The 24968-nt window shown below is 41.0% G+C and overlaps 1 protein-coding gene across 3 annotated transcripts in view; it reads right to left on the bottom strand.

Annotated features, from left to right (window-relative positions):
* Positions 1-22243, bottom strand: part of CBFB (core-binding factor subunit beta) — a 39254-nt gene extending 17011 nt beyond the window's left edge. For 2 of the 3 annotated variants that reach the window (XM_039558236.1, XM_039558235.1), the window contains exons 1-4: positions 22121-22243; positions 21799-21885; positions 17257-17373; positions 2528-2644 (exon numbers count right to left, since the gene is read on the bottom strand). In XM_039558236.1, coding sequence (XP_039414170.1) covers positions 2528-2644; positions 17257-17373; positions 21799-21885; positions 22121-22198 — 399 coding nt within the window. In that variant the 5' untranslated portion in view covers positions 22199-22243. The remainder of the gene's footprint in view (positions 1-2527; positions 2645-17256; positions 17374-21798; positions 21886-22120) is intronic. The other variant, XM_039558237.1, reaches the window with a different exon arrangement.
* Positions 22244-24968: the final 2725 nt, after the last annotated feature.

The raw sequence follows: 24968 nt of genomic DNA, 5'->3' as shown, positions 1-24968 counted from the left end.
AAATATTTGGTTACCTGGTGAAGGGTAGTATATTTTCCAAAGTATGACAGCAAAGAAAAATTTTATCTGATCCCAGCATTAGTACAAATTGGTAAGAGACAGGAAAATGCAAGAGCACTATATTTGCATAAGACAAGCTTCCAAAAGTGAGGGGGGTGTGAAGAGTGGCTGGAGCTCTTACAAAGGACAGTGGGTACACAGGCAATACCGTCTGAGGCACTTAAGCCCCCTCTGACATCAGTGTTATTTTAGGGTCAAAGTCAGCAGTTCGGTCAACTGCCACTACCAACATTACAACAGCTTTAAACAAGGAAGCACAGTGACAGATACAGGAAAAAGGAAACTGATGAGTGTAAAAGATTGCCTGAATGTTTACAATACTAACACATATAAGGGTGCAGCTACTCCTGTGTCTGTACCATTCCTTACGACACTGGGTACCCTTAAGTACTACTACTGTAGCAAATAGAATGACCAATGATGACCTCACAGTCGCCAAGAATCATAAACTATAAACAAGTTATACACCTGTAACTGAGTGCAAACATCTCTGTAGATCCATACAGTGCTATACCTCCAGCTCAGCACCCTGTACTCACAACTCAGGAAAGCACTGACACCTGAGAGCATACACACATCCCCTCACACACAAAAAGGGTAAATCACAACTTCAGTGCACAAACATTTTCTGAAGACAACAGAAGGGAATTGTTAAGTGTTGTTGAGACAGCATATACACATTGGGAAACTAAAATAATCCAAGCACTTGCAAAAACATTTATTGGGAAATTAAGAAGAGAAAAATCAAACCCACAGGTCATCTGACCCCTCTCCTTTTTGGAAGGGTACCCACTTTCTTCAGACACTCTCCAGTTTTGGAGAGAGTGACACTGTCTCCTCTTGAGGGCATGTTCCCATCAGCCTGCTCTCAGTTCAGAAGTCCTGTGACTTAGCATTATGTATCAAACTTAATAACTACAGATAAAGAACCTTGGAATTTATCTTGCACATTCCTCAGGGCTCTACACTTGTCCTGGCCGTGTAAGGCAGTACAGCCTGAAGGCCTCCTAATCCATGGAGTCCACAGCAGTGACTCTGCTGCAGCTGGAACTGAGCTTGCTCAAGTCACTGACACAGTTTTGCAAGTAGTGAATGCACAGCAAAGAGCGGATTTCAAGTAAAAGCTTTGGTCTGTGGCTTTTCTCATGGATTGACAAAGGGTGGCAGGACTTTTCTCTCTTTCTAGGCACCATGATGGAAGTGTGCAGGGCTGTGACTGCTTCAAAGACACTTTGACACAAAGTGTTTCTACTTAATCAAGAACACAGCCACATTAACATCACCTCATTATGTGGAAATTAGTTTCTTAAGTTAGGGAGAGGCAAAGCACAACAGAGTGTGTTCTTGGTACTTTGGAGGAATCAAAGGGTTTCTATTTGTTACATAGTGACCAATGGTGGCTGCAGAAGGACTAAAAGGGAAACTCCAAGGAAGTGAGGGCTCAGAATGAGGCAAACAGTGGAAATAGAAAGTGCCTCCTTCTTTATATCAGTTCCAGTGCACAACTGCCAGGAGCAAACCCTCACAGGGCAAAGGGAATGTCAAGGTACTTTGGTAAAACAGTTTGTGTGAATGTTAAGTTTTTGCAAAAATCACCCAAATGTATGACACACACAGGGTATAACAAAGACAATCACCACTGTCACACAAACCAGTTCAACTATTCACTACAGAAATGAACTGCTGAGTTTGTCACAAAATATAGATTGTAAGTCATAACTCTGGTAACTGATGTTACTACATCCAATTTACTCTCCAATACAGAGGCAGGTGATCTGCACAGAAGCTCACACAAACCAGGTGCAGCAGCTTTTAATATTAATTAAGTGGATTTGTTACCAAACTACATCTCAAAAGCAAAGACATATCTCAAGTCTGACTAAATTAAAGAACCCTACAGCTGTGCAAGTGAACCTTTTCTCTGTGATATCCACTTTGAAAGGCATTTCCTTTGTGTTGACTTTGTTCTTGTCCAAAGACTCAGGGGCTGGACAGTAATTTTGCTGGTAGGAAGTAGGTAGATAGGAAGTGAGTTCTTGAAAGCTGCCATACCTTAACAGAGCAGAGTCCATCAGTGCCAAAGGACAAATAAAAAACTCTATTCATTCTCACTCATATGTAATAAAACAAAAAGCTACCAAAAACCCCTCAACCACCCTAAAATAAACAGCTAAAATAGACTTTCCAGTTCTATTGCTACAAGTTACAGGCATAGTTTTTTAAATGCTTTATTATTCTGTAGCATAGTAACAGTGCAAAATCACTCAAAGTTGTAAGTTACAAATGATTCCTGCCCCTAATATTTTGACCTAATGTAGCTAAACTAGTGTTTAGCTACAAACACATTTCTGAACTTCTGTACTGTGAGTCTTATTTGGAGTTTATACTCAAAATGAAGGCAAAAACTGTGCTTCCCTCCAGAAGAACAAACATGTATGGCACAGTAGCCAAGGGCAGACTGTCTTACCTGTGCTCTCTCTTCATCAAATTCCAGACAGCCCATACCATCCAGTCTCTGTAGATCTATCCAGCCTTTCCAGATTACACAGACACCATTGAGAATCATAGGTGCCTTCAAGTACACCTGGAATAAAAGTAAAACACATGCTATGAATTTGCAAGCTCTTACACATGTGCCTGCACAATGAAAACACTGATCCAGGAAGTTTCTATATGTATTCTTAGAAGAACATCCAAACCAGCTGGTAACATAAGACTCCATTTAACAGCTTCTACTGCTTCCTTTCCAAGAACTCATTTTAATCAAGTGAGTGCTTTAACTTTTGCCTACTGTACTGGATGGAATAAATTTAAGCTGTGTTCTCATTTTATAAACTGGCATGCACCAGGATTTAGTTAGAATTCTTACTGCTTGCAGTTAAACTAGGGGTCTTTCTAGTCAGCTTACCTTTGTATCACAAAGGAAGTGGCATGCTGCCAGACAGGGAGGATCTTACAGCACATTTCAATTAGTTAAATGAGCACACACCTTCCTACTCCTGAGAAACACTATATTTTATCCCAATAAATGAGCGACTTCAACAAAGAGCAAGCACTGGTTTCAGTCCTCCTCATATTTACCAACTACTCAGAGTTCAGTAAAATACACCACATACACATTGTGCTAAAAATAAGGAAGTCTTCCTGTGTCAATTCTAGCATGTGTGAAAGGCTTTTAAAAAGAAGCAACATCAGCTGATGAAACCCAAGTACAGTACCAATGTGCACCGTGCCTTGTGCTGCAGCACAGAATAATGCATGATCGTAAGGCCCTACATCTAGATAACAGTAGACAATACAGTGATGTCACAAGGGAACCTAAAAAAAAGCAAATACAGCCCTAAATGAGTTTGGCATGTTAAACTTAATGACATCAGGCTTAAATAAAATAAAGAGTCACAGCAAAATTACCTGAATTGTACAGAAAAGAAAAAAAAAATTAAAAAATAAAATCAACCTTCAGTAGTTATTTCAGCCTACTTGGCAATTCAAAACCTCTCATGGAACAGGAGTTTGTCCGTGTTGAATCACTAGAGAGGCAAACCTGCACCCACTTCAGAGTGAAGGACTGCTTAGACATTCGAACTCCATTTGAGTTTTTTCAGCCTTCAGGAGCAGCTCAGGCTCAGCTAGGTAGGGGAACTTTCACACAGTGCCTCCTCTAACAGCTCTAAATTAATCCTCTGGCAAATCCTCATCAAAGCGTAATTGATGTTTAGCACTATAACGCATTTCAAAGCGCCCCCACAGTGCCTACTTGCTCAGTTCCACACTTACCAACTAAGGCCACTCAAGCAAAAAAAGAAAGGGCTCAAGAAGCAGGCGGCACAGAGGAAGGCAAGCCCCCCTTATGCAAAGGCTGTGATGGCAGAATTAAGCACTCAACAACATGAAAGGCATCCCATGGGTGGAAGAAAAGGAACAAATAACATGAATCGAAGTGACAAACAATGTAATGTTATTTGCCAAAGAAAACAAACATTTGATCTCCAAGCCTGAGTTTTACTACTTATTACACTTTGGTATGAAGTGATGTACTCTAGACCTTTTAATTAGTACAGCATGCAGCAGCTCAATAATGAGGCAATAAATGTTAGTTTGAGCTATCTTCTTCCCACCAGCACTTCTACTGCAGGGTCTCTGCTAAGAGCACAGCCAGGTTTTCTGTGCCTGCACTCACAGATCATCTGTGAGAGTCATCACACCTCGGCCTTGCGTGGGGACAGCACACCGTGGGGACAGCACACCAGGCACATCTACTGGCCAACAGCCTCTGTGAGCAGAGATGTCAGAACCAGCATGAGTAAGATGTGGACTACCAGGAAACCACCTCCCACAGCCCTCATTTCAAGATTAAACATTTCAAACACATGAAATACATTGCAGCCCTTCAGCACAGTCTCCACTCGTTCGTCTCACAAGAAACAAATGAAGGACGCAGCATCAATTTAATAAATGTGTTTAATTAGTTTAGAAGTGAAGGACAGATAAGAGAGGCTACTGAAACTGTCATTCTCTTCTAAGGAAAATGAAGAATATTCAAGAGGGGAAATAAAAAGGCAGTATAAGCTAACCATGGGTCTGTAAAGACAAAACAGCCTGTACTCTAATGCTGGTTATGTTTCACAGGAGCAAACAAGCACTTTGCTGATCTTCATTTAGAGTTTACCTTTCACTCAACTTCCTTGATCCTTCTGGCCCACAACAGCAGCCTGGGACATAGGCCTTCCCACAGATGACAAAACCAGCTTTCCAAGTTGTCCAGGAATACTTTTTGTTTGTTTGTTTGATAAGGAGTATTATTTTGCCACTAACTCATTTCAGTGGCCATTCAACTGCCTTGGTCACTGCAGCTGCCAGTGCACTACACACAAACTTCCTCCCTCAGTGCAAACAGCAGGTAGCTCAGATGTAGCTGCTGAGGGCTCAATACTTCAAATGCCTTAAGCATCACCTGGAAGCCTGAGCAGTGCTGCAAATTCTATGAAAGTCTTCAGAAGTCAAAGGGAAACAAGTTGACAGAGCTGATGTGATTCCTGATTCCTACAATCTGCCCTGAGCACACCAGCCAACAGCTGAGCTGCTGACACAGCAGCTTGGGAACCCCTGGCACGCAGCCTGACCTTTCAGATAAAGTAGTCTGCCCTTGCTCCTGAATCAGAGCCCTGGAAGCCTTACACCACCAGATTCAGGAGGTCTTCAAAACTCTGATAAACAAACATTTTTTACTTCTGAAAGCATGAATTCCTTTTCAAGATATTCAGAATTTTGAAATTACCACATAATCATTCAAACGTAGTAATCATTCATCCTGAAACCCCACGAGCTTATGCAAGAACTTTTCTCTCACTAAAACACAATAATGCACACTGGTACTTTTAAATTTGTTTTAGAGAAAGGAATTTAAACTCCTTTTCCCCCCTCTCCTCTTTCAGGAAAATGGAAACCACCTAAGATTATAGCCAAAAACGTTTAACCACACATTTCCTTCTTTTCAGATAAAGCCATGTTGGTTCCCTTTCAACTTCTGAACTTAACAGAATTATTAATAAATTACTGCTCTGTCTGTGAACACATGATTATGGCACCTCAAAATCCAGCAAAGTGGTCTTTTAAAAATTTCTGAATTGTCTGCTCTGAAAATTGCCTCAAGACAGTCATGGTAGGAGACCAAGGGCAAAAGCTGCATTATTTCTAAAAAGACCCAAAATTCCCCCCTCCCTAATATTATAGAAGTAGATAAAAGCATGTCTTTGTTAGAACAACTCTTTCAAGGTTTTATTGCTAATCCCAGATTACTTGCATTTAAATAAATTTATAAATCCTCCACACACCTCTGGGTGGTTTTCATAATAATGTCTGGCAGTCAGTGCTGTAAAATTCAAGAGACAGGTGAAAAGCGCTACAGAACAGAAGGAAGGAGGAAAGGTTGGAAGTCAGGCAATTACCGAATTCATATTCGGTGGACAAATTCAATGCTACATAAAGAAACACCATTATAGGACACACAAGAGGAACAGCTAAATTATACAGCAGCCTCTTTTCAGAATAAAGTCCATCCTATAAACCAAGGGAAGTATGGATTTTCTGCCACTGACAGTGGACAATTGTGTAAATAAGTTAAAAATTTTTGTACACATGTTGAAGGATGAGAATAAGTTCTCTCCCATTTTGCACCTTCATTTTCCACATACTGGCACAGCCAAAGCTTTGTTAGACTACGAGACTTAGGTAAACAGTCACATATTGAAATATGGAATTTTTACTAGTTTTATAGCAGTTGAATTTTTGTTCAGGTGGCTATTACAGAATTGATTTAATCTCAAATGACATCTTCAATCTCAAACTCCTACTACAGACCAAAGTAGCATTAGAATTTTTAAATGACAAACAGACATGTTACTTTAATATTGGAAACAGGCTTTTCATATTAGAACAAATATTCTGCTTGCTGACTGAACAACCAGCAAGAGTAAACACTCTATCTGCTGGCAGATTATCTGGACAGAGGACAAACAGCACAATAAATACACACAAACTTGAAGGTGCTGCATGAATAGGCTTAGTTGGGCTCTTAAGTTGTTGAGCTGTGTTTATGCCTCCCCGCTGGCTTGTTCTCAAAGACCTCTGTGCCACACCTTCAACATATACTATATCTCACCTTCCCTTTTGTACTCTTTCAACTAATCTGTTATTTCTTTTCATCTGCATTTAAATGAGCAACCCTCTCCCCCAACTCCAACTAACTGGGAGTTATCTCTCGTTAAGAACAGGCAGGGACATGGCTCCTGTAACACCACTCATTCATATTTTAAAATCCAAACTATTTAAATAGAGAACAATTCTCAATAACTTTTTTAAAAGCTACTTTATTTTAGCACAAGACAAAAACCCTCAGTTTCACATCCTATTTTAGTCATCTAGTAAACCCTTATCTCACAACAGCAGGACATTTAACTGATCTGCTGGAGGTATGCTATCTGTGTGCTCCATCCACACATCCTGCAGTTACAGAAAATGCTCCTTCTCCCTACAGCAACCAAGCCATTTCCTCCCCCAGAGATTGCACACTGTTCTCACCACCCACCAACTAATGAATCAGCAGGCTCACAACAGCCAGAGCCAGGGAGATCAACTTCACCCCCCAGGAAACACCAGTCCCCAGTGAAGTGGTGCAGTCCCCTCCCTTCTGTTTTCATTTTCCCAGCACACTGGAGCAAAATGCATTCTTTCAGAAGAGGCTCAGTTCTGACTCACCCTCTGCCTCATCACGCACACATCTGCCCATTCATAACCACTCACACAGGCGGCCCCGCGGCCCCTCTCGGCTGAGCCACATCTGTCCATCCATCCCACTTCTGATCCCACCTTCCCCTGAATCATACCCCACTTTTAAGTATTTGAACAGCAGTCTCCCTGGTGAATTCATATGTGAAACACTGACCACTAAGAAAGAAACAGCTTTGAACACTTACTCCAAGAAAGAAAGGTGTTAAATCGGGTAAGGCTAACCTCATCATTTCAGCTTCTCTTAACAGTATCTGTATACACTAGCAAGTAAAAGGAAACAACCTGTACAAAATGTTCAAATGAGAAATTATGTATTCAACTGTTTCCTTTAACAGCAACAGCATATGATTATATATACAGTTTCAAAAATAAAATGCTGCAGTCTTGCCATAGAGATGCGGCACAACTGCTCTGAAATGTAAGTTTGCATCAGTCCCATCCCTGTGTTCTCCCCAAAATACCAAGACACTTTCATATCACAGAGAGGGGTCTCTAGCCTGCGTTTCAGAGAGGGGGGCAAAGCACAAGAGAGGAAGCAAGAAATGCAAAAAAAAAAAAGAAAGAAAAAAGCTTTTCTAAAACTTTGCAACAGAACTTATACACTAAAACCCTCAATTATTTGGTGAACAAAACAGAATAGTAACTTCATTGGTGTAACAACAACTGAAGTCACAGCAAAAGCTGGTAACTTCAGTCAAGGTTTCACACTACACTTTCAGATATTGACAAGTGACCAAGTCATGAACAGAGTTTACAGCATTTATCTGACTTTATAAGTTTAATTCCCATACACTAACCTTGTAACATAATTTAAACTGGAATGAAACATAAATAGAAACAGCTGAAAAGAATCCCATTTAGGAAGCGACTGAGTGAAATAAGACCTTTCAGTTCTTTTAATTTGGATCAATCCTTCTGTCTTGTGCCTCAAAACATATTATTCTTTCTCAGAATGCACAAAGAAAATGTCTTCTATTCTAAAAGCTATGTCTTGGAATTTCTTCCATTATATGAGAATGAGGTTTTGTTAAAATTCAAACCTTATACTCTTCTGCAAAAATGTACAGGAATTGATACTTTCTGACCAAACAAGAATCTTTCCTAAACACTTGTACATAGATGACCCAGTTGTGGCTTTCAAGATGAATACAGCTTCTAGTTTCTCAAGGGTGGCACCTATGGCACAGCTGTACCACACCACCACCAACAGGTCCTTGCTGGTTCCTGAGCAGGTGGCAAGGTGGGACTCCTGGGACAGCTCTGGCCAGGGCAGGAGCACTGCCCAGGGACACCCTGTTGTGCCCAGCACTACTGTTTCTCTGCCTGGGACCTGTTCCTTCAGCTCTGCTTCCTTCTGATCACACAGACACATTTCACTTGCAACTGAGGAAAGAATGCACTCCAATTCACAACTAGAAAAACACCTCCGAACATACCACACCTCTCTATGATATGAATTTTCAACTTCATAGCAAAACCTGACGGTCTGATATAATGTACTTTGGTCAATTTTAAAGTATGCTTATATAAGTCACCAGGTTTTATTACAAGTATCAGTAAAGATTGAGATGAAATATAACGCATTTTTACAGTTCTATGTAGCAAAAATACCCATGTACAGACTCACTTCAAAAATATCTTTCTAAGTAATATCAGAGCTGTGACAAAACCTCTCTCAACATGCTTTGTGTACTACTGAAATACTACAGTGATGGGGTCTGGTTTCTAAAACATCAAAAAAAGAATAGCTGAAGAATTTTCCTTACCTTATTGGAGAGCCAGACTTTAAAATTCCCTTGTAGAAAACCTGGTGTTTTTTTGGTTGGTTGCATTTGTTAGCTTTTTTCTGCATAGTTAGCTCAACTATGTAATTATGACTCCTTTTCGAAAGCAGATCGATGTTTCATTAAATTATGCAGGTTGCTATTTCACTTAACTGAAAACAAAGTCTATAACTAAGAACAGATACGAAGCAGTAAGGATGTCAGAACAAATGTGATTAAAATCTGTGGAGCATTTTATTCCTGGATTAAGATCACTGGTCAGTACTTATGCTTAGAAGCTCACATAGAAAAATACTAAAATGCTACTGCACAGAAATTATACTCATCATCTAATAACCAAGTCTCCAGATACCGTTCATCATTCCAAAATACTGCAATTTCTCGACTAAGCAGAAAACACGAACCAGACTTGACCAAAACCACCAAAAAAACCCCAATACAAAGCAAAAAGTACACAGCTTCTAGTTTTCACACTGTCACTACAGAAGGGACTAATGCCTCCCAAAGGGAAATGCATCTCATGCTCAGGCTCTATTCCTCTGCCTTCAAAAGACAGAACCAACCACAGAGCTGGAACTGAAAATCAACAAAAATGCAAGGGGCATAACAAGAAAAATCTGAAAGGCAAATATATGCTGGGGTTTTCCCCTGTGAAACTTTACAGGGTCTTTTATCAGCCTATCTTTACTGCTAGATTCTACATGAGTAAGATGGCTGGATTTTGAATCTACTCTCCCTTTTAATGGAGAAGGCATGCATTTTAAAAGGACCCAGTTGCAATAATTAAAAAGAATAGCTTTTGCAGTAAAATATTGCCAGGAGATCACTGCTTGTTTTGTGGCTCCAAGTACACATGCATGCTTCTGCTCACGAGCCCAGTAACTAACAGACACACACAGTTTTCTGCCACATTGACAGAATATTTTCCAGGCAGAAACTTCAAAACTGGTTGTGAAATTTGGTTTTTTTCAAGCTTTTAGAAAATCACACAGCAAAAATGAGTTACAACCAGCAACTGCAACAGAAGATTAGAAAGAGAGGTTTATCTCAAACACATCACTTGCACACCATGCTACCTGGGTGCAAATAAACAGCCTACTAATCTTCTACTTTTGGACTGAAACTTTGAAACATATAATGTAAATATACTCAACTATACAAAATAGAAGTTACCTGATTTTGACAATATGGGGAAGAAACTAATAAAAACATCCAGGAATTGACCCAAGCAAGAGAGGAGCAAGAAAAGCTGCTGCTTCTACCCTTTGGCTTTCATTGCCTTCTTGAGCACTCCAAGAGCCTCACCCTTCCCCTTAAGCAGGATTCAAGTCTGGAAAAACTGTTCAAACATTTACTCAAGAAGTAGTGCTGCATCAAGGCTTAAAATAATGCTAGTAATTTTTTTGTCTTTTGTATACTATAACAACTATTCAGCTTTCATCATTCAATAAAATTTCATAGTGTCATAATTACTCTGTAGAAAACGATCAGCTTCTGCAGAAAACATCCTTAGCAATGACTGGAAATCTTCTTTAACAGAGTAACATCAAACTTGCAATTTTGCAAGCTAATGAGCTCATTTCATTACTTGTGCTTTGGACAATAAAGCTTGAAGAACCATTTCAGTAACTTTCAGAAAAATGACAGTTTCTTGAAGCAAATGTTTCGTCATCTTATTGAACTTTTCTGATTTTTAATATGAATTATTAAGTGATTTTCACAAAGAAGCAGACATTCTCAACAATGATGCTCTTACTTTTCTCATTCATTTATAAGAAGAGGAGAGAAGCATAATATTAGCAACTTTGCTTAGTAAGTGGAGACTGATATGCAAACAAGAGGATTCAACAACCCAAATGCCTGGACTTCTTCCAGCATCTATGCTGCAGAGATCTCAAGTACTGCTTTCATCCACACAGCACTCATCTGTTCTTATATATAGCTGCTTCTCAAATGCAAAATTTAGCTCACTAACTCCGATTTTGTTCCTCTTCTGGGAAACTTTAGGATGATGACATGGGTATATTTGAAATCTTGTCTATACAACTCTAACGAGTGCATTTAAGCCACTGGAAAGAGTTCAAGGCAGTATGACTGAATAACTGCTTTTAGAATACATAATAAAAGCTAAGCAGAAGCAGTTTTACTGACAGCAGACCTTAAGTACTTCCACAGCTGTGCTGCAATACTGCTCCCAAGCATTGTTTCAAAATGGTATCGTCACTGCCTGCACTGTAATGCTCAGACAAGGCTGTGGGCAGTCACAGAAGTATTTGGAGGATGGGGGGGTGAAAGGATTCCAGGGGAAAGGCTGTGGATACTCATCACATGAGAGGTGCCTGGGGTGACTCACGCTGCAGTGGCGGAGGGCACCCGATGATAAATCACTCTGCAGGAACAACTGTCCAAACCCAGCCAGTGGCTGCCTGCCAGGACAACGTGTCCAGTCTATGTCCTCTAAAGATTTCTCTTCCCAAAATCCAAGTTCCTAACTGTTCATGGTGTATAAACTGTATACACATAGAGGCATCTCCTAATTGTCAGGTAAAGCGAATAAGCGCAGGTACACGATGACTGTGGCTTCAGATGGAATTTGGATTAAAAAGCTCTCCTCTATGCAACACCAGAGCATAAGGAAGAACACTTCCAAGTATCTAGGCAGAAAAAAAGGGAAAAGGTTTCATTCTCCTCTAAAGCAAAAATGGATTTAGGAGCATGAACAAAGGATGTTGCTGGGAAGAAAAAAAAATAATAGAAAGAAAAAGAAACTGAGAAGTCTCTGCCAGCTAAAGGCCTCTTAAGCACAAACACAATAACAAATTCTGTAATCACAAGCATCTATAGAAAACTAGTATTTTACTCAAACCATATAGATGATCCTGGATGAAAACTGATCAAGGGGGATCATCAAGAAAAGTGGATTCTTCTCATCCACCAAGCCTTTACAGGACTCCCACCAAGCAACTCCAAGAAAAAAAAAAAATATATATCAAGCTGTTTAGCCAGGCTAGGTACAAACCGGATACATCACCAAACCCATTTGTCTGCTGTGAGAATAACCACACACTGACCTCCTTGTCTAAAGCTCACGGACGAGCCTGAGAAAGATCAAAAGGAACAACAGTGATGTGGGTTTCATCAGGACAACACCACTTCCCTTGGCTGAAGCAGGCAAAAGTACCTCGAACGCCCTGAGCACACAGACAGTCCAGCAGCTGATGTCCCTTCACTGACCACCTGCTGCTTCTCACAGAAGAATCTCTCCCAGCTACCACAAGGTTTTGGGGTTTGGGGTCATCATGCAGGCATGAGCAGGAGGATAACAATTGTTTAAGGTTGCTCAGGAAAAGCACCAGCTTTGAGGACAGGCACGAGTCAGATCTTCCCTGCTCTGCATTCCTGAAGCAAGCTGAAACTAAGCCAGAGGAGGAATTGTGTATCATTCGGCTAGCACAAAGGCAGAGAACAACAGGCAAACATGACAAAAATCTGACCCCAAAATAATGTTTTCCTAACCCACCAGTACATAAAGGGACTGGTCAAGGACTTTACAGAGCCATGCAACGAACCTCTCCTCGACCTTGGATCTGGAAACAAGACTCTGAAGAAGGCATTTATGAGTAGCACAGCTCACTGGAAACAAAATATCCTCGCATATAAAAGAGGATGAACAAAGAATTCCAAGATACTCCTTAGAGGTTAAAGTTGACAGCTTTTTAGCTAAGTTCCATCTAAGGTGTCCATATGCTTCCACCACACACAGACAGCTCTGTGAACTTTTGTTAGGTGGTGCCCAGCTCTTCAGGGTTGCAGCACTGTCTCATGAAATGCTTTAAACGGAGACCTTCATAATAATTTGAAGAAGCATTATATTACTACAGACAAATAGAATGATGAAATCTCAATAATTGGGAAGACCACAAGCATCTTAGGGCTGTTATAGTTCACCCTATGTGGTGGCACACCACAGTATGATCTTTAATTAATATATTGTGGCTCTAGCATGCTTTTTGCCTTTTTTTTTCCCCCTAAATCCCTAACATCATGCATCCTTTCCCACTGATCTGGTAAAAAATCAAATCCTTTTGTCCAGTGACTCAATGGATTTCAGGGAACACATACAAGTAACTGCTAACTGTGAGAATATTTTCAACTATGACAATGCAAAAACCCCAAATACTACTAGACTGAAAATACAGGAACTTAAGGAGTATGGTTATTACTACTGCAGAGTAAAATAAGGCTGAAACTGTAAATTGGTTTCCCAGGCACCATTACCTTTTTTCAAAAAGTAAGTATACCTAAAGAAAGGAAAATGAAAGCTGCTACTTCAACCTTGTCTGGAAGACAAAGTAATGTTACATCTAATTTCTTCAGGAAATGTTGGCGACCAAAGAAATTAAAGTAGAACTTCTGATTCAATACAGATTAGCACAGAAATTAAGGTATTTCTCATAAATTAAGATCTGGTTATGACAAAAAACTGTGCAAGTAGAAACTCAGCATCTTTAGGAAGAAAACTGACAATCGTTAGTTATGGCTAGAACAAAGTTAATGGTTAATGAGTAGAAATCCTAGCTACATCACATGTGGCACAGCAGGCACTCTGAATCAATTTAAATCATGCCTGATGTGTTTTCCTCCAAAGCTGCAGAGTTCATAGGGTATTAGAGTGAAATAAGCCTGTGTGGAAGATTCTGGTTTATGAGCAGCTGCCACCAAAGAGCAGACAGGAAATAAAGCTGCATTAGAATGAGATGGAGAATAGTATTATAAAGGGGAGGGGAAGTAAAACAACTTCACAGACTTCATCAGTGACTGGTATTTAAACAGTAAAAAATAATATCTCAGAACTAATGTTCTTTCAAGTAAGAAAGAACGGAGCTATAGAAACATCTTGAATAACAAATGAAAACTGGGGACATTATCTTACTCTAAGAAGTATACAAAATGAATCATGCAAAGAAAGTTGACCACACAGTTCTTAACAAAACAAAGGGACTTTGAAAAAGATTAGATTTTAAGGAGCACTGAAGTCCATACACAGCTCAGCCTTAAGTTCGTATGTCATCAGCACAAAACTGAAATAAAAATTAAAGAACTTCATTAACCACAATAAAACTAGCCTAAGTCATTAATGATACCAGAAAACCAAGGTGAAAATAAAGCTGTCCATTTAATTGCAAGGTTTAATTATCCAATAGTTCAGACAATACATTAACCTACTACACTCCCTACCTTTCAATTTCTTAACATCTATTCATTTATTCTTTACCAAAAAACAAATTAAAAAAACCCTGGACATTAGCTGACAACAGAGGATCAGAAAGCCCCAATATGGTTCAGCTCCCCAGAAACAGGACATGCGCTGCACCTGACACACCCCACACACACCCACAATCACAATGAAATACAATGTTCTATCATTTTTATGATCTAGGGACCTATTTTTAGTGCTGCTTTTTCTTTTGCTATGACAAACCTGAAAAATTGCTCAAATACACAATTAAATTTGCTGCAGGTCAAAGACAGCACAGAATGTTAAAGCTATCTAAAAAAAAAAAAAAGTTAAACTTGAGTTTAAAATGAGTAGAAACATTAAGTGTACACTGAGCCATCCAATTCTTGGATTAATGAAGACAGGGTATCCACCAGAGGCCTACCCACCCATTGTGAATATCAGATGCATCAAATTAAAAGGCAAATTAAGCATATTAAAAAAAACCCCTCAGTTAAGAAATACCAGATTGAAAAACCTCAAGCCTATGAAGTATGTATTTTCAGAATCCCAACTTTCACAAGAGTGTTGCACTTTCTGAAATTCAATCATTTAAGCAGCAATTCTAGCAGATGCTGCATTGGTAGCTTTGTCAATCTGTGTACAAAACCGCTTTAGCACAATAGTGACATACTTCAAATCTGGATAAACTATTTTGGGCCATCATTTGTTTAGCCAAACACCAAAGCAGAATTCCAGAATAAAAAGATTCTAATGCTGGTAAGTTTATCTACATTCTAGATCTCAAACTAATGCCTAAGATAATTATTAACTGACAGCTCCCCCCATAGCCTTTTTTTATTCATATAATTAAAAACATGCCTTGCTGGCATAAATCCAGTGATGAACAAACACACATTATGCACTGCTTCAAGAATCAAAGCTCATAAAACAATGATGCACAGAGCTACAAAAGTCACATGGCTTTAAGAGACTGCTGAAGCCTATGAAAGAAATTCTTAATTCAACCAAATGACAAAAATCTAGAGAGAACAAAATCTCAGACAATTCATATGAAACTCTTAACTGTTTCCGTTGATAAGGTAAAACACTCTCCCACTCTGCTCACTCCTCTGCTCCAATCATGGGAGTGGCTTACTTTCAGAGAAGTTTAATTCTGCACAGAGCAAGCCTGCATTCATGTGTGATTTACACTAGTAAGGGCTGATTACAACAGTGAATTTGTGATTTGTCCATACCAGAACATAACATTACTCCCATTTATCAGTTTGTCCACCTCTAGCCTCATTCAGAGGAATTTTTCTAAACATTTCAGTGAAGCAGTCTAGAATTTACTGTAAACACACATAAAAGAAGGAGTGGCATTCATTAATGAGGCTCATGTTCTATTTTAATACACAGCATACCTACCACGCTCTTACATGATTAAGACAACACAAGAAAATGGATGAAGTAGTTCAGTACTTTAAGAATTCATTCAGAGAAAACAAAGTTAAAAAAAAATCATAGGAGTAAATAAAATTAGTTTTGAACTGGCAAGAAGAGAGACTTCAGTCTTCTTACACATTACAAGAAAAATTCCTCATTCAATTGTGAGCCAGAATCAATATTTTTCAGTAAGAGCCAGATTCAATTCAGTTTCCTTAGCAAAGCAGTCAGTACCCAGACAGCCAACTTCACTTCTCCCCCAATTTGTCAAACTTCTGCAAGCCTCACAGGACTAAATGGAAAACAATTTTTTCCAAAAAAACTCATTAACTTGAATTCCACATACCATAACTGCCCTCAGGAATTTATTTTCTTCCAATCAAGTTTTCCCACTATAGGAAATATTTATCTTCCACCTAGCAGCATTTAAAAGACCCAATATGCCATTAAACCTGAATATGCTTCAAGTATTTCCTTCTGCTTGGTAGGTTTGGTAGCATTAGCTGTTTCTTGTTACAAGGGTAGGTTAAAAAATTTAGGCAAAAGGAAGGATTTTGTAGCCCATTAAAAGTTTTTAAAAATAAAAAATATCACACAAAAATTAGTCCAAAAGAGAAAAACTATGAGGGCTTAAGTGCTGGTCTAAACCCACTGAATTCTGCAGAAAGTCTCCTATTGAATTCAGTGATCTTTGGATCAGTCCCAAAGCACCTACAGTAGCATAGATAGGAGACAGCATCTATATTTTAAAGGTATGTTTTTCCTGTGAAACAAAACCAGCTGTAAGTGATTTCAGTAACTTTATTTTGATGAGATTAAGCAAGGTTTCTGACTTTAAATCTAATACAGCTTCACAGTAACCATCACTGTCACTAGGGAATTCGAGCTTTCAATATCAGTCTATGGGACAACCATCTCAGAAAAAAGAGATTCAGAAATCAATTCTGAAAGTGATGCTGCTTCTGTGTTATAGCTGATGGTGAAACTGAGAAAAAGCGTCATTCCACTTAGAGCACGCTGACTGCTTGCTGTATCAACTGGCAGCCAAAGACACAATGAAATAACCTGTTGAAAGTGCAAATTTTCATTAGCCTACCACAATTCATAGGCCAAAGTCTAATTTCTGAACCACTTTAGAAGTACCTACACAACACCAAATTTAGACTGCTCCCCAAAACTTATTCTGCATGACAGCAGAAATAGTTATGTTTTTCAAAATAATACAAAGCCACCACTACTGTCCATGTTTCCCAATTCTTCCATTTGCCTAAACATTAGCATGCTTTAAAACAAAGCAATATTTTACCTTACCAGCTTTCACTTGTACACACGTCACTACCTACCTGCATGGAGATGTGAAATATTAGAAATCTCACATCATACATGTAATCCATACTAGTAAGATCATAAGCACAACATAAAAATTTCTTTCAGTTTCAACAATTTCCTCCTTACCTTGCCTCCTTCTCTTTCAAAGTCGACATATTCCCGGGTCGGTGTCTGTCGCTGCTCCCCCTGCCAGCTGGCCGGAAAAAACTGGAGAGACAGATTGGTTCCTGTGGCCACAAAAGCCTTTTAGAAAAATCAATACAAACAGGATCAGGGAGCAAGACATTACATAAATTATGCAGGCAGTCATTTATTTTTACATCAGTTTATGTCTTAAGCCAGGCAGCATAGAGAATACTTAAAGTCAAAAACATGCACTCATCATTTTTCTTAAGTATTAAGTTACAAACATCTGATTCCATTTTGACAACATTTGCCATTGGCTGCTTCAGATATAAAATACAACATGGAATCAATACTTCTTTCAAATCAGTTTTGCTGACATTAGAATCTGTCCTTTCAGTTCTGTCTGGATACCCTGCACCAACTTAGTACCTGCAACATTAAAAACTGCCCATGCTTTTTAAACAGGCTGCATATCTCTACAAGAAGCACTGCTGAAGGAAAATTAACTCCTTAGACCCGTTACTAAGGACAACTTTTTTCAGAAGAAAAGGACTTGTTTCCTTTAACAATCTACTTACAGCCGGATAGACACTTAACTGAAACGTAAACATTCCTATTTTATCATCTGCTGGCATGCAGCATCAATACAGAGTTCAATCAAGCTTCACAGGACAAAGTCCTCACGCCACACTAAGACACCAGTGATACCCAGATCAGCAGATGCTGTGTCAGTGAGAAAAGGCAAGTGCAGGAATTCTTCTCAGCTGCAGCCCTTTGTAAAACTATTAAAGGTACTGGTTTAAACCCATTAGAAAAAGCACACATTGCTTTCAAGCAAACAATTTCCTACAATTTCAAATGAAAATGGGATTCAGTTTTCTTTATAAAAACTCTCTGTTTGCATATCTTAACTCCAAGCCACGATGAGCAATTCCTAGCCATGAAATAAAAAATAACATTTTTGCAAGCAGAAGTCAGATTCACAGTATTTATACTCTTCTCTGGTACAGGTGAGCATGTTGTCCTGTAAGCATGAGAATATTCATACAGACTCACAGCATATCACTCTTCTCAAAATCCCAGAGTTAAACAAAATTTGTTACAATCAAATGACTGTATTTATTACCATGATCACTTAGATTTAAGCGGCCATTAATCCAGAATATAGCTTTTCTTAAAAGCTATACAACTATTACAGTTTAAAAGTTGGAATTTCCTGACAAGCAGATTTCTTTAAAGCAACCCAGAATTCAGCCACTTTATGGTAGAACTGTACTGCTACCTGTGACACAATAGCTACATGTTATTTAAGATAGCTCTAGTCATGGACTGCAACGCTGTCACAGGATTAATACCCCCCATTTTGAAAGTAGATGTGCTTTGTCTTGACTCTTCCCCCTCCACCAAGGGAGGCCAATGCTCTGCGAACAGGCTTGTTTCCAGGCTATCCTTAAAAACAGATTTTAAAATGTTTGCTGTTGTTGTTTTTGTTTGCATGTTTTATCTCCTGTAAGCACATTCTCAGTGTCATTAAAATTAACAAATCAGTCCTAGTAATGCCAGAAGAATCCTGTACTGGTGCATTAATATTTGTTTGCCTTACAAGACAGAAAGACAATCATTTCAATTGCTGTAATAGAAGTTGCATCAGGAATACACTTGCACAAATAGAAGGCATCAAATCTGTCAGAGCTGCAGACCATCACTATCAGCCTGACTACCTTATATTATCCCTTTGCTTTTCTAAGGGATGCTATTTACATATCAACAAAATAATTACACCTATCTCCAAATATTTGTGACTCTGAGTCTTCACCACTTAGTCTGTTCAATAACTGTTTTCCTACCTCCAAGCATCTTTAGTAAATATGCGTTTCATACTCCTTAATTTATACATTTAAAATATCCAGGAGTGAGATCTTTGAGAGTAAACCAGGTGACCACTGAAGCCCTATGGACCAGTCCAGTTCTGGTACTGGGTCAAAAGGACTGTACTTGCTTTGTGGGAAACCCAGCAAGACAGCGAAGTGTCCATGCTTCCCTATTTCCACCCCCAATGTGTGCTAGAAGGCCATGAAAAACAGGGGGAAAATATCAGAGAAAAGAAGAAGATAAAAGTACACAAATTCCACACCCTCATGGAGTCAGGCAGGCACCACTTAAACCATAAGCTATTTAAAAAGCTATGTAGATATTTGTTCTCTGGATTTTGAAGTCTATTCCCTCCCTTTGAACAGACAAAACCATCCAGGTTAAAGTACCCATATGCTTCTCAAATCAAGTCATAGGTCAATATGAAAAACTTGAGAACAGTCCTGCTAATAACCACACAAGACTACATGAAAGCCATCAATTTTCGTCAATTAACAAACAAATTAAATTTAAAAAAATAATTTAAAAAGAAATAACACCACTGGTATGGTTTTAAACTTGAAAGTAAGAAAACTCTAGTTTTGTCTGCAGAGCCTTTTAAAGCCCAGTCTGAAAAGCTATCAGACATTTATGTCTTGAATTTTATGAAAAGCTTATCAGGTAGTACAAGGGCAACCTGACCCACACACAGACAACATAAACACAAGTACCTTCCAAAGCCATCCAAACATGTAAGGTTATTTAAGTTATCAAAGCATTACCAGTAAACGTGAAATCTTATTTAATACACTTCCCAGTTACTTCTCAGTAATATTGGCAATTATTTCCTTTATTCAATCAAGAGCTGTTTGACATACGTAACCAACAACCTACTGCTGGTTCTACATTAAACCCCTGAGCTGTTCTCTGGGGGTTTTTGTCTGCTTCAAAATATGTAAGGTCATTTGCAAAGGCTCCCTTTGGAGATAAAAGAATAAATCCTTGATGTCTGGAAAAACATTCAAGACTAAAAAAAAAGTAAAATTACTAGCTCTTTTTAACATCAGTCATTACACACACTACATTTCTAAATAAACCTGACTACTCATGCCCTGTTCACAAAACAAAACCAGATGTTTCAGATGAAGAAATATAGAGCCTGTTTTATAATTAAGTAGAGTGAAAATATGTAGAACAGTCATCACTGGTTGCTTCCAAGGGATGAAGTTCTGGCAAAAAAAAGGCAGCAGCAGGCTCAGAAATACAAAGGTGAAACTATAGCAATTTCCCATTTATATAAATGACTGCATAGGCTACATTAGAAAGCTAGTTTATAAGCTACATGGCGCTCTTTTTACGGGAGGGATTCAGGTATATTATGCACTTTCACCTGTGCCGGAACTTCCAATGCTGGCAAACTATGTCTTCCTTACCTACCCATTGTTTCCCTGGTGATTTCTTAAAGGAAGCAAACATGCACAATGAAAAATGAAGGTAAAATAAATAGTAAAATTAAGAACCTGTCTACAGGGGGCCTCTCACAAATAATATTACAGGTTCTAAGACAAGAGATAACAAGCAGGGATAAGATTCAGCTAAAATAAAGTTATTCAGTAAAAGGTAACCATGCTCTTGAGTGAGTATCCTTTTACTGACAAATGAAAATGAACAAGATCAGTTACAGCAACTGGTATTCAACTATTTTTGGATAGTGCATAAGAGTAATTTCATTGTGCATAAGAATAATTTCATTGTGACCTGACTAGCAGTATGTACACCACGTGAAATTAAAGAATGCTCATAAACCAAACTTGGTGGAAGTGGGATTTATTTTCTATTTTACCTTCTCTTTCACTATATACTGTTAAAGAAAAAGAGGTTACTTCTACATTTTAATAGTACAGCGTTACAAACTTAACAATGCTATGAGATACTGATCCTATAGAAGCAACCTGGAGCAGAAATCAAACCAGGAAATAACGAGTCAGTTCTTGACTACTCCGAGCTATACTTCATCTCACTTCTTATTTCAGAGGGCGACAGTAGTCTGTAACTAACCTTAATGAATGAGAAAAACGGAGCTGAAGTTGCAAGTTTCAAAGCCTTATTTTAAAAGCATTTGATTTAGTTCACAAATACATCAAACAGCTCACTCAGGACTTTAAGCTAGCGCCTTCTGAACAATGCTACTCATTTCTCAAAGCTACTGTTTCCGGAAAGAAAAAAAAAAAAGAAAAAAAGCTGAATATTGAAATAAGAAGCTTGTAGCTGTAGCACGTGCCCAGGGAAGGAGCGCAGCCCGTTCACACTGCTGGGGGGATTTTCCTTCCTTCCCTGTCACCCCGGCGCTCCAGACAACCACTCTCCCCGCTCAGGAGCGAACCGACACCTTCGAGCGAAAAAGCGCTACTCCTAAGGCGGACAGAAATGTTGCCTGTTCACTAAACCCTCCTTTCCCTCGGCGTTTGAAAGGCAGCCGATGTCATTCAGCTCCGTAGGGAAAACTCTCCTTCACGGCGCGGCCCCGACCGGCCCCACGCACCGTCCCGGCACGGCCGGCCCCAAGCCTTTGGGCTTGGGCACCGCGCAGCGCTCGCTGCCCCGACGGCGTCCCTCAAACTTTTATTTCACGAGCCAAGCGCGGCCGGGCCCGGTCCCAGCGGGCCCCGAGGGGAGCGCGGCGCCACTTACGATCTCGGAGCGGCCGTCGCGGCAGGCGTTCTGGAAGCGGGCCTGCCTCTCCTCGTGCGGCCGGTCCCTGAAGCCGGTGTATTTAATCTGCGGGGAACAGGGCGCGCAATCAGGAGGGGCCAATCCCGGCGATAAGGGGGCAGCGGAGTGCACTGACTGCGCTTCCCTGCGCCGCCGGCTCGGCTCCCGCCGCGGCTGAGGGGAGGCGCGGGGCTGCCCCGGCTCCTCCGCGGCCCGCGGAAACTTTCCTTACGACGGGCGGAGGGAGGGAGAGAGAGAGAGAGAGAGAGAAGGGGGAGCCCCACCGCCACCGCCGCCTCACCTCACACTCGCGGCTCAGCTTCCTGAAGAACTCCTCGTTCTCGAACTTGCTCCGCTGGTCGGGGACAACCCGCGGCATGGTGGTGGGGCCGCCGCCGCCGGCTGCCCTCCTTCCTTCCCTCCCTCCCGCCCGCCCCGCGCTGTCCCAGCCCCAGCGCTCGCCTCGCCCTTTGTTAGCCCCCGCCGGCGGAGCCCCCCCTTCCCTCCTCCCGTCCCTCCTCCTCCCGCGGCGCAGGCAGAGCAGCCGCAGCCGCCGCCGGAGCTCGATGCTGCCGCCGCCGCCGCCGCCCGCTCCCGCCCCCAGCCCGCTCCCTCCCCTCCGACTTCCTCCCGGCTCGTAAACTCGGCCCGAACAGCCGCGCCATTCACAACTCCGCCGGCGCTGCCGCGCATGCGCCCCGCGAGGCGGGAAGCGGGCGAGGGGTGACTCAGAGCCCCCATCTGCGTCCCTCGGCCGGGCGGTGTTTCGCCCGCAGCGGGGCCGCTCCCGTTCGTTCCCCCCGTTACCGCGGCGCTTTCCGCCTCCCCGCTGCGAGGGGAGCAGCCCCCAGCACTGCGGCAGGCGGGGAGCGGCGCCCCCCGCGGCCCGGTGGCGATGGGGAGCGCTCCCCTCAGAGCGGGGACCCCGCACCTGCTCCGCCGGCCCGTTCGCGTGGGAGCAGGCGGTGGCCGCGCCGTGTCCTCCCGCCTCGAGGCTGGCGGCGAGGATGGGGCAGATAGGAAGGGACAGCGCTGGCCTTGCACCTCCTCGGTCTTGGCTCCCTCCCCCAGGTCACGGTGAAGGCTGGAGGAGCCCAAGGGTGGTCCCAGAGCCCCCGCCGCTGACAGGAGCCCGCCCGCTGCCTGGCTGCCGCCCCGAACGCGGTGCATCCATCAGTCAGTCCCTCCGCCTGCCCAGCAGCAGCGGCCCAGCCACATTGACCGAGGCGGGGGCCTGTTCCCGAGGGGAGCAGGAGCACCCATCACCACCTCAGGATGTGGCTTACTGTCTTTGAAGTCGTGGTGTCAGTCTAGAGCAAAACCAAAACCCAGCATTTCGCTGCACCAGTGCTTGAAAAGTTCACTTTCATGCTAGAAACACAGTAGCCTGAACTCTTGATTCTTCATGAACAAGCATTTTGCAGGAGCTACTTCAATCAAAGAGCACTGCAGGACATACATCACCTGGCCCTAAATCTGTTTTTTCATAGATACCTTGGTTATATCTCAATACCTTGTTACAGTCTACAACTTCATCATGAGGGAAGTGGAGGGGCAATATAATGGGACAGGACCCAAGGAAATGGCCTGAAGTTGTGCCAGGGGAGGTTTAGGTTGGATGTCAACAAAAATTTCTTCACCCAGAGGGTGGTTGGGCATTGGAACAGGCTCCCCTGGGAAGTGGTCACAGCAGTAAAGCTGACAGAGTTCAAGCAGCACTTGGACAATGTTCTCAGGCACGTGGTGTGACTCTCGGGGATGTCCTATGCAGGTGTGAGAGTTGGAATCTATGTTCCTTGTGGGTCACTTCCAATTCAGTATTCTGGGATTTTTTTTCCTACAACCACTCACCCAGGTTTTTAGCAGCTCTGGAGCATCATAAGGATGGAAGCATGAGCCAAAACCAGCCAGGTGTTAGAGTACCTGTTGCTAATATTGAAATATTAGAGCATATTCAATTTTTTTAATAAAGAAATGAGGTTTTCTAATCTCTCAGTATTGCAATCTTAACTTTACACATACTCATGCAAATTGAAGCCAGCAATGCTAAAGTTAGCCAGAATACTTGATTTGAATCAAGTATGAGCAAAATAATAAAAAAATGAGCAAAGTAACTGTAACCCTTAACTAATTGTATACAGACTTCATAGAAAAAAACTTCAGACTTTTTTTCTAAATGTAGAAAATATACTATGAGAAACTTAATATATTTCTGATCAAAAGGAAAACTAAAGATAACTGTTTAAGCTGTATCTTCTGATTTTTGGTATGTTACTGTAATGCAGACATATAGATAAATTCGGAAGTTAAAAGCATTAAAAGAACTGTTTTAAAAGGCTTTTTTCAACCTGAAAAGAAAATACACTGAGATTGAAAACATAAAATATTATGTATTGTCTTGATTCATTTAGATTAATATCCACCCTTAAGTGAAATCTTCGTGAATGTCAGCCACATTTAAAAGGTCCCAAAATAAAACATTAAAAAAAAAATTCCATATCACTATTCATCTTACAGCAAGATCAATACCGGGAGCGTAGGCCTGCAGGAGAACTGCCAAGTTCATAAGGTAGAAATCTGCTCTCTTGACCTCCAATAATCTTTCACTACTTGCTGCTACCTCACCCAGTTCCACCTCCTCATCCCCGAAACTAACTGTGCCTCCTTCCAAACAACACTTTGCAAAAAAAAAATTACCAAGGTCAAAAGCGAGATGAGTGGTTGTAAACCCCTAAAATAAGAAACAGGAGATGTAATCACCTAGCAAGTTTGGTGTTTTGACCTTGGCATGTATTTTTCAAGACTTTGGAAACAACATTGACTTCGACTGCTTTCCCCCGTGCAGCTCTTTGTTTAACATTTGTCATCCTGCACTTTCCATCTTTCCAAAGTTTTTCTCTTAAATAAAGTGAGTCAATATTATCAGAAAGTCTGTAAGAGATCAGACACTGCCCGTGCTTTTTGCCTCAGTTAGTTGATGCAGAAACAGGATAGCTGGAAGGGATGAAATGGAGCATGTAGTAGTACAGGATCATATTATTCCTCTGAATTTATCCTGTTTCTCTACACTAAGCTAGCTGACACACACACACACAAAAAAGATCTGTTCTGCTGAAGAATACCTTCTTAGCAAAGGCAACCAATTATTT

Source organism: Corvus cornix, chromosome 11, assembly GCF_000738735.6.
Source record: "Corvus cornix cornix isolate S_Up_H32 chromosome 11, ASM73873v5, whole genome shotgun sequence".
In the NCBI taxonomy this organism is placed as follows: Eukaryota; Metazoa; Chordata; class Aves; order Passeriformes; family Corvidae; genus Corvus; species Corvus cornix.
This window is presented reverse-complemented; position numbering and strand designations above follow the sequence as displayed.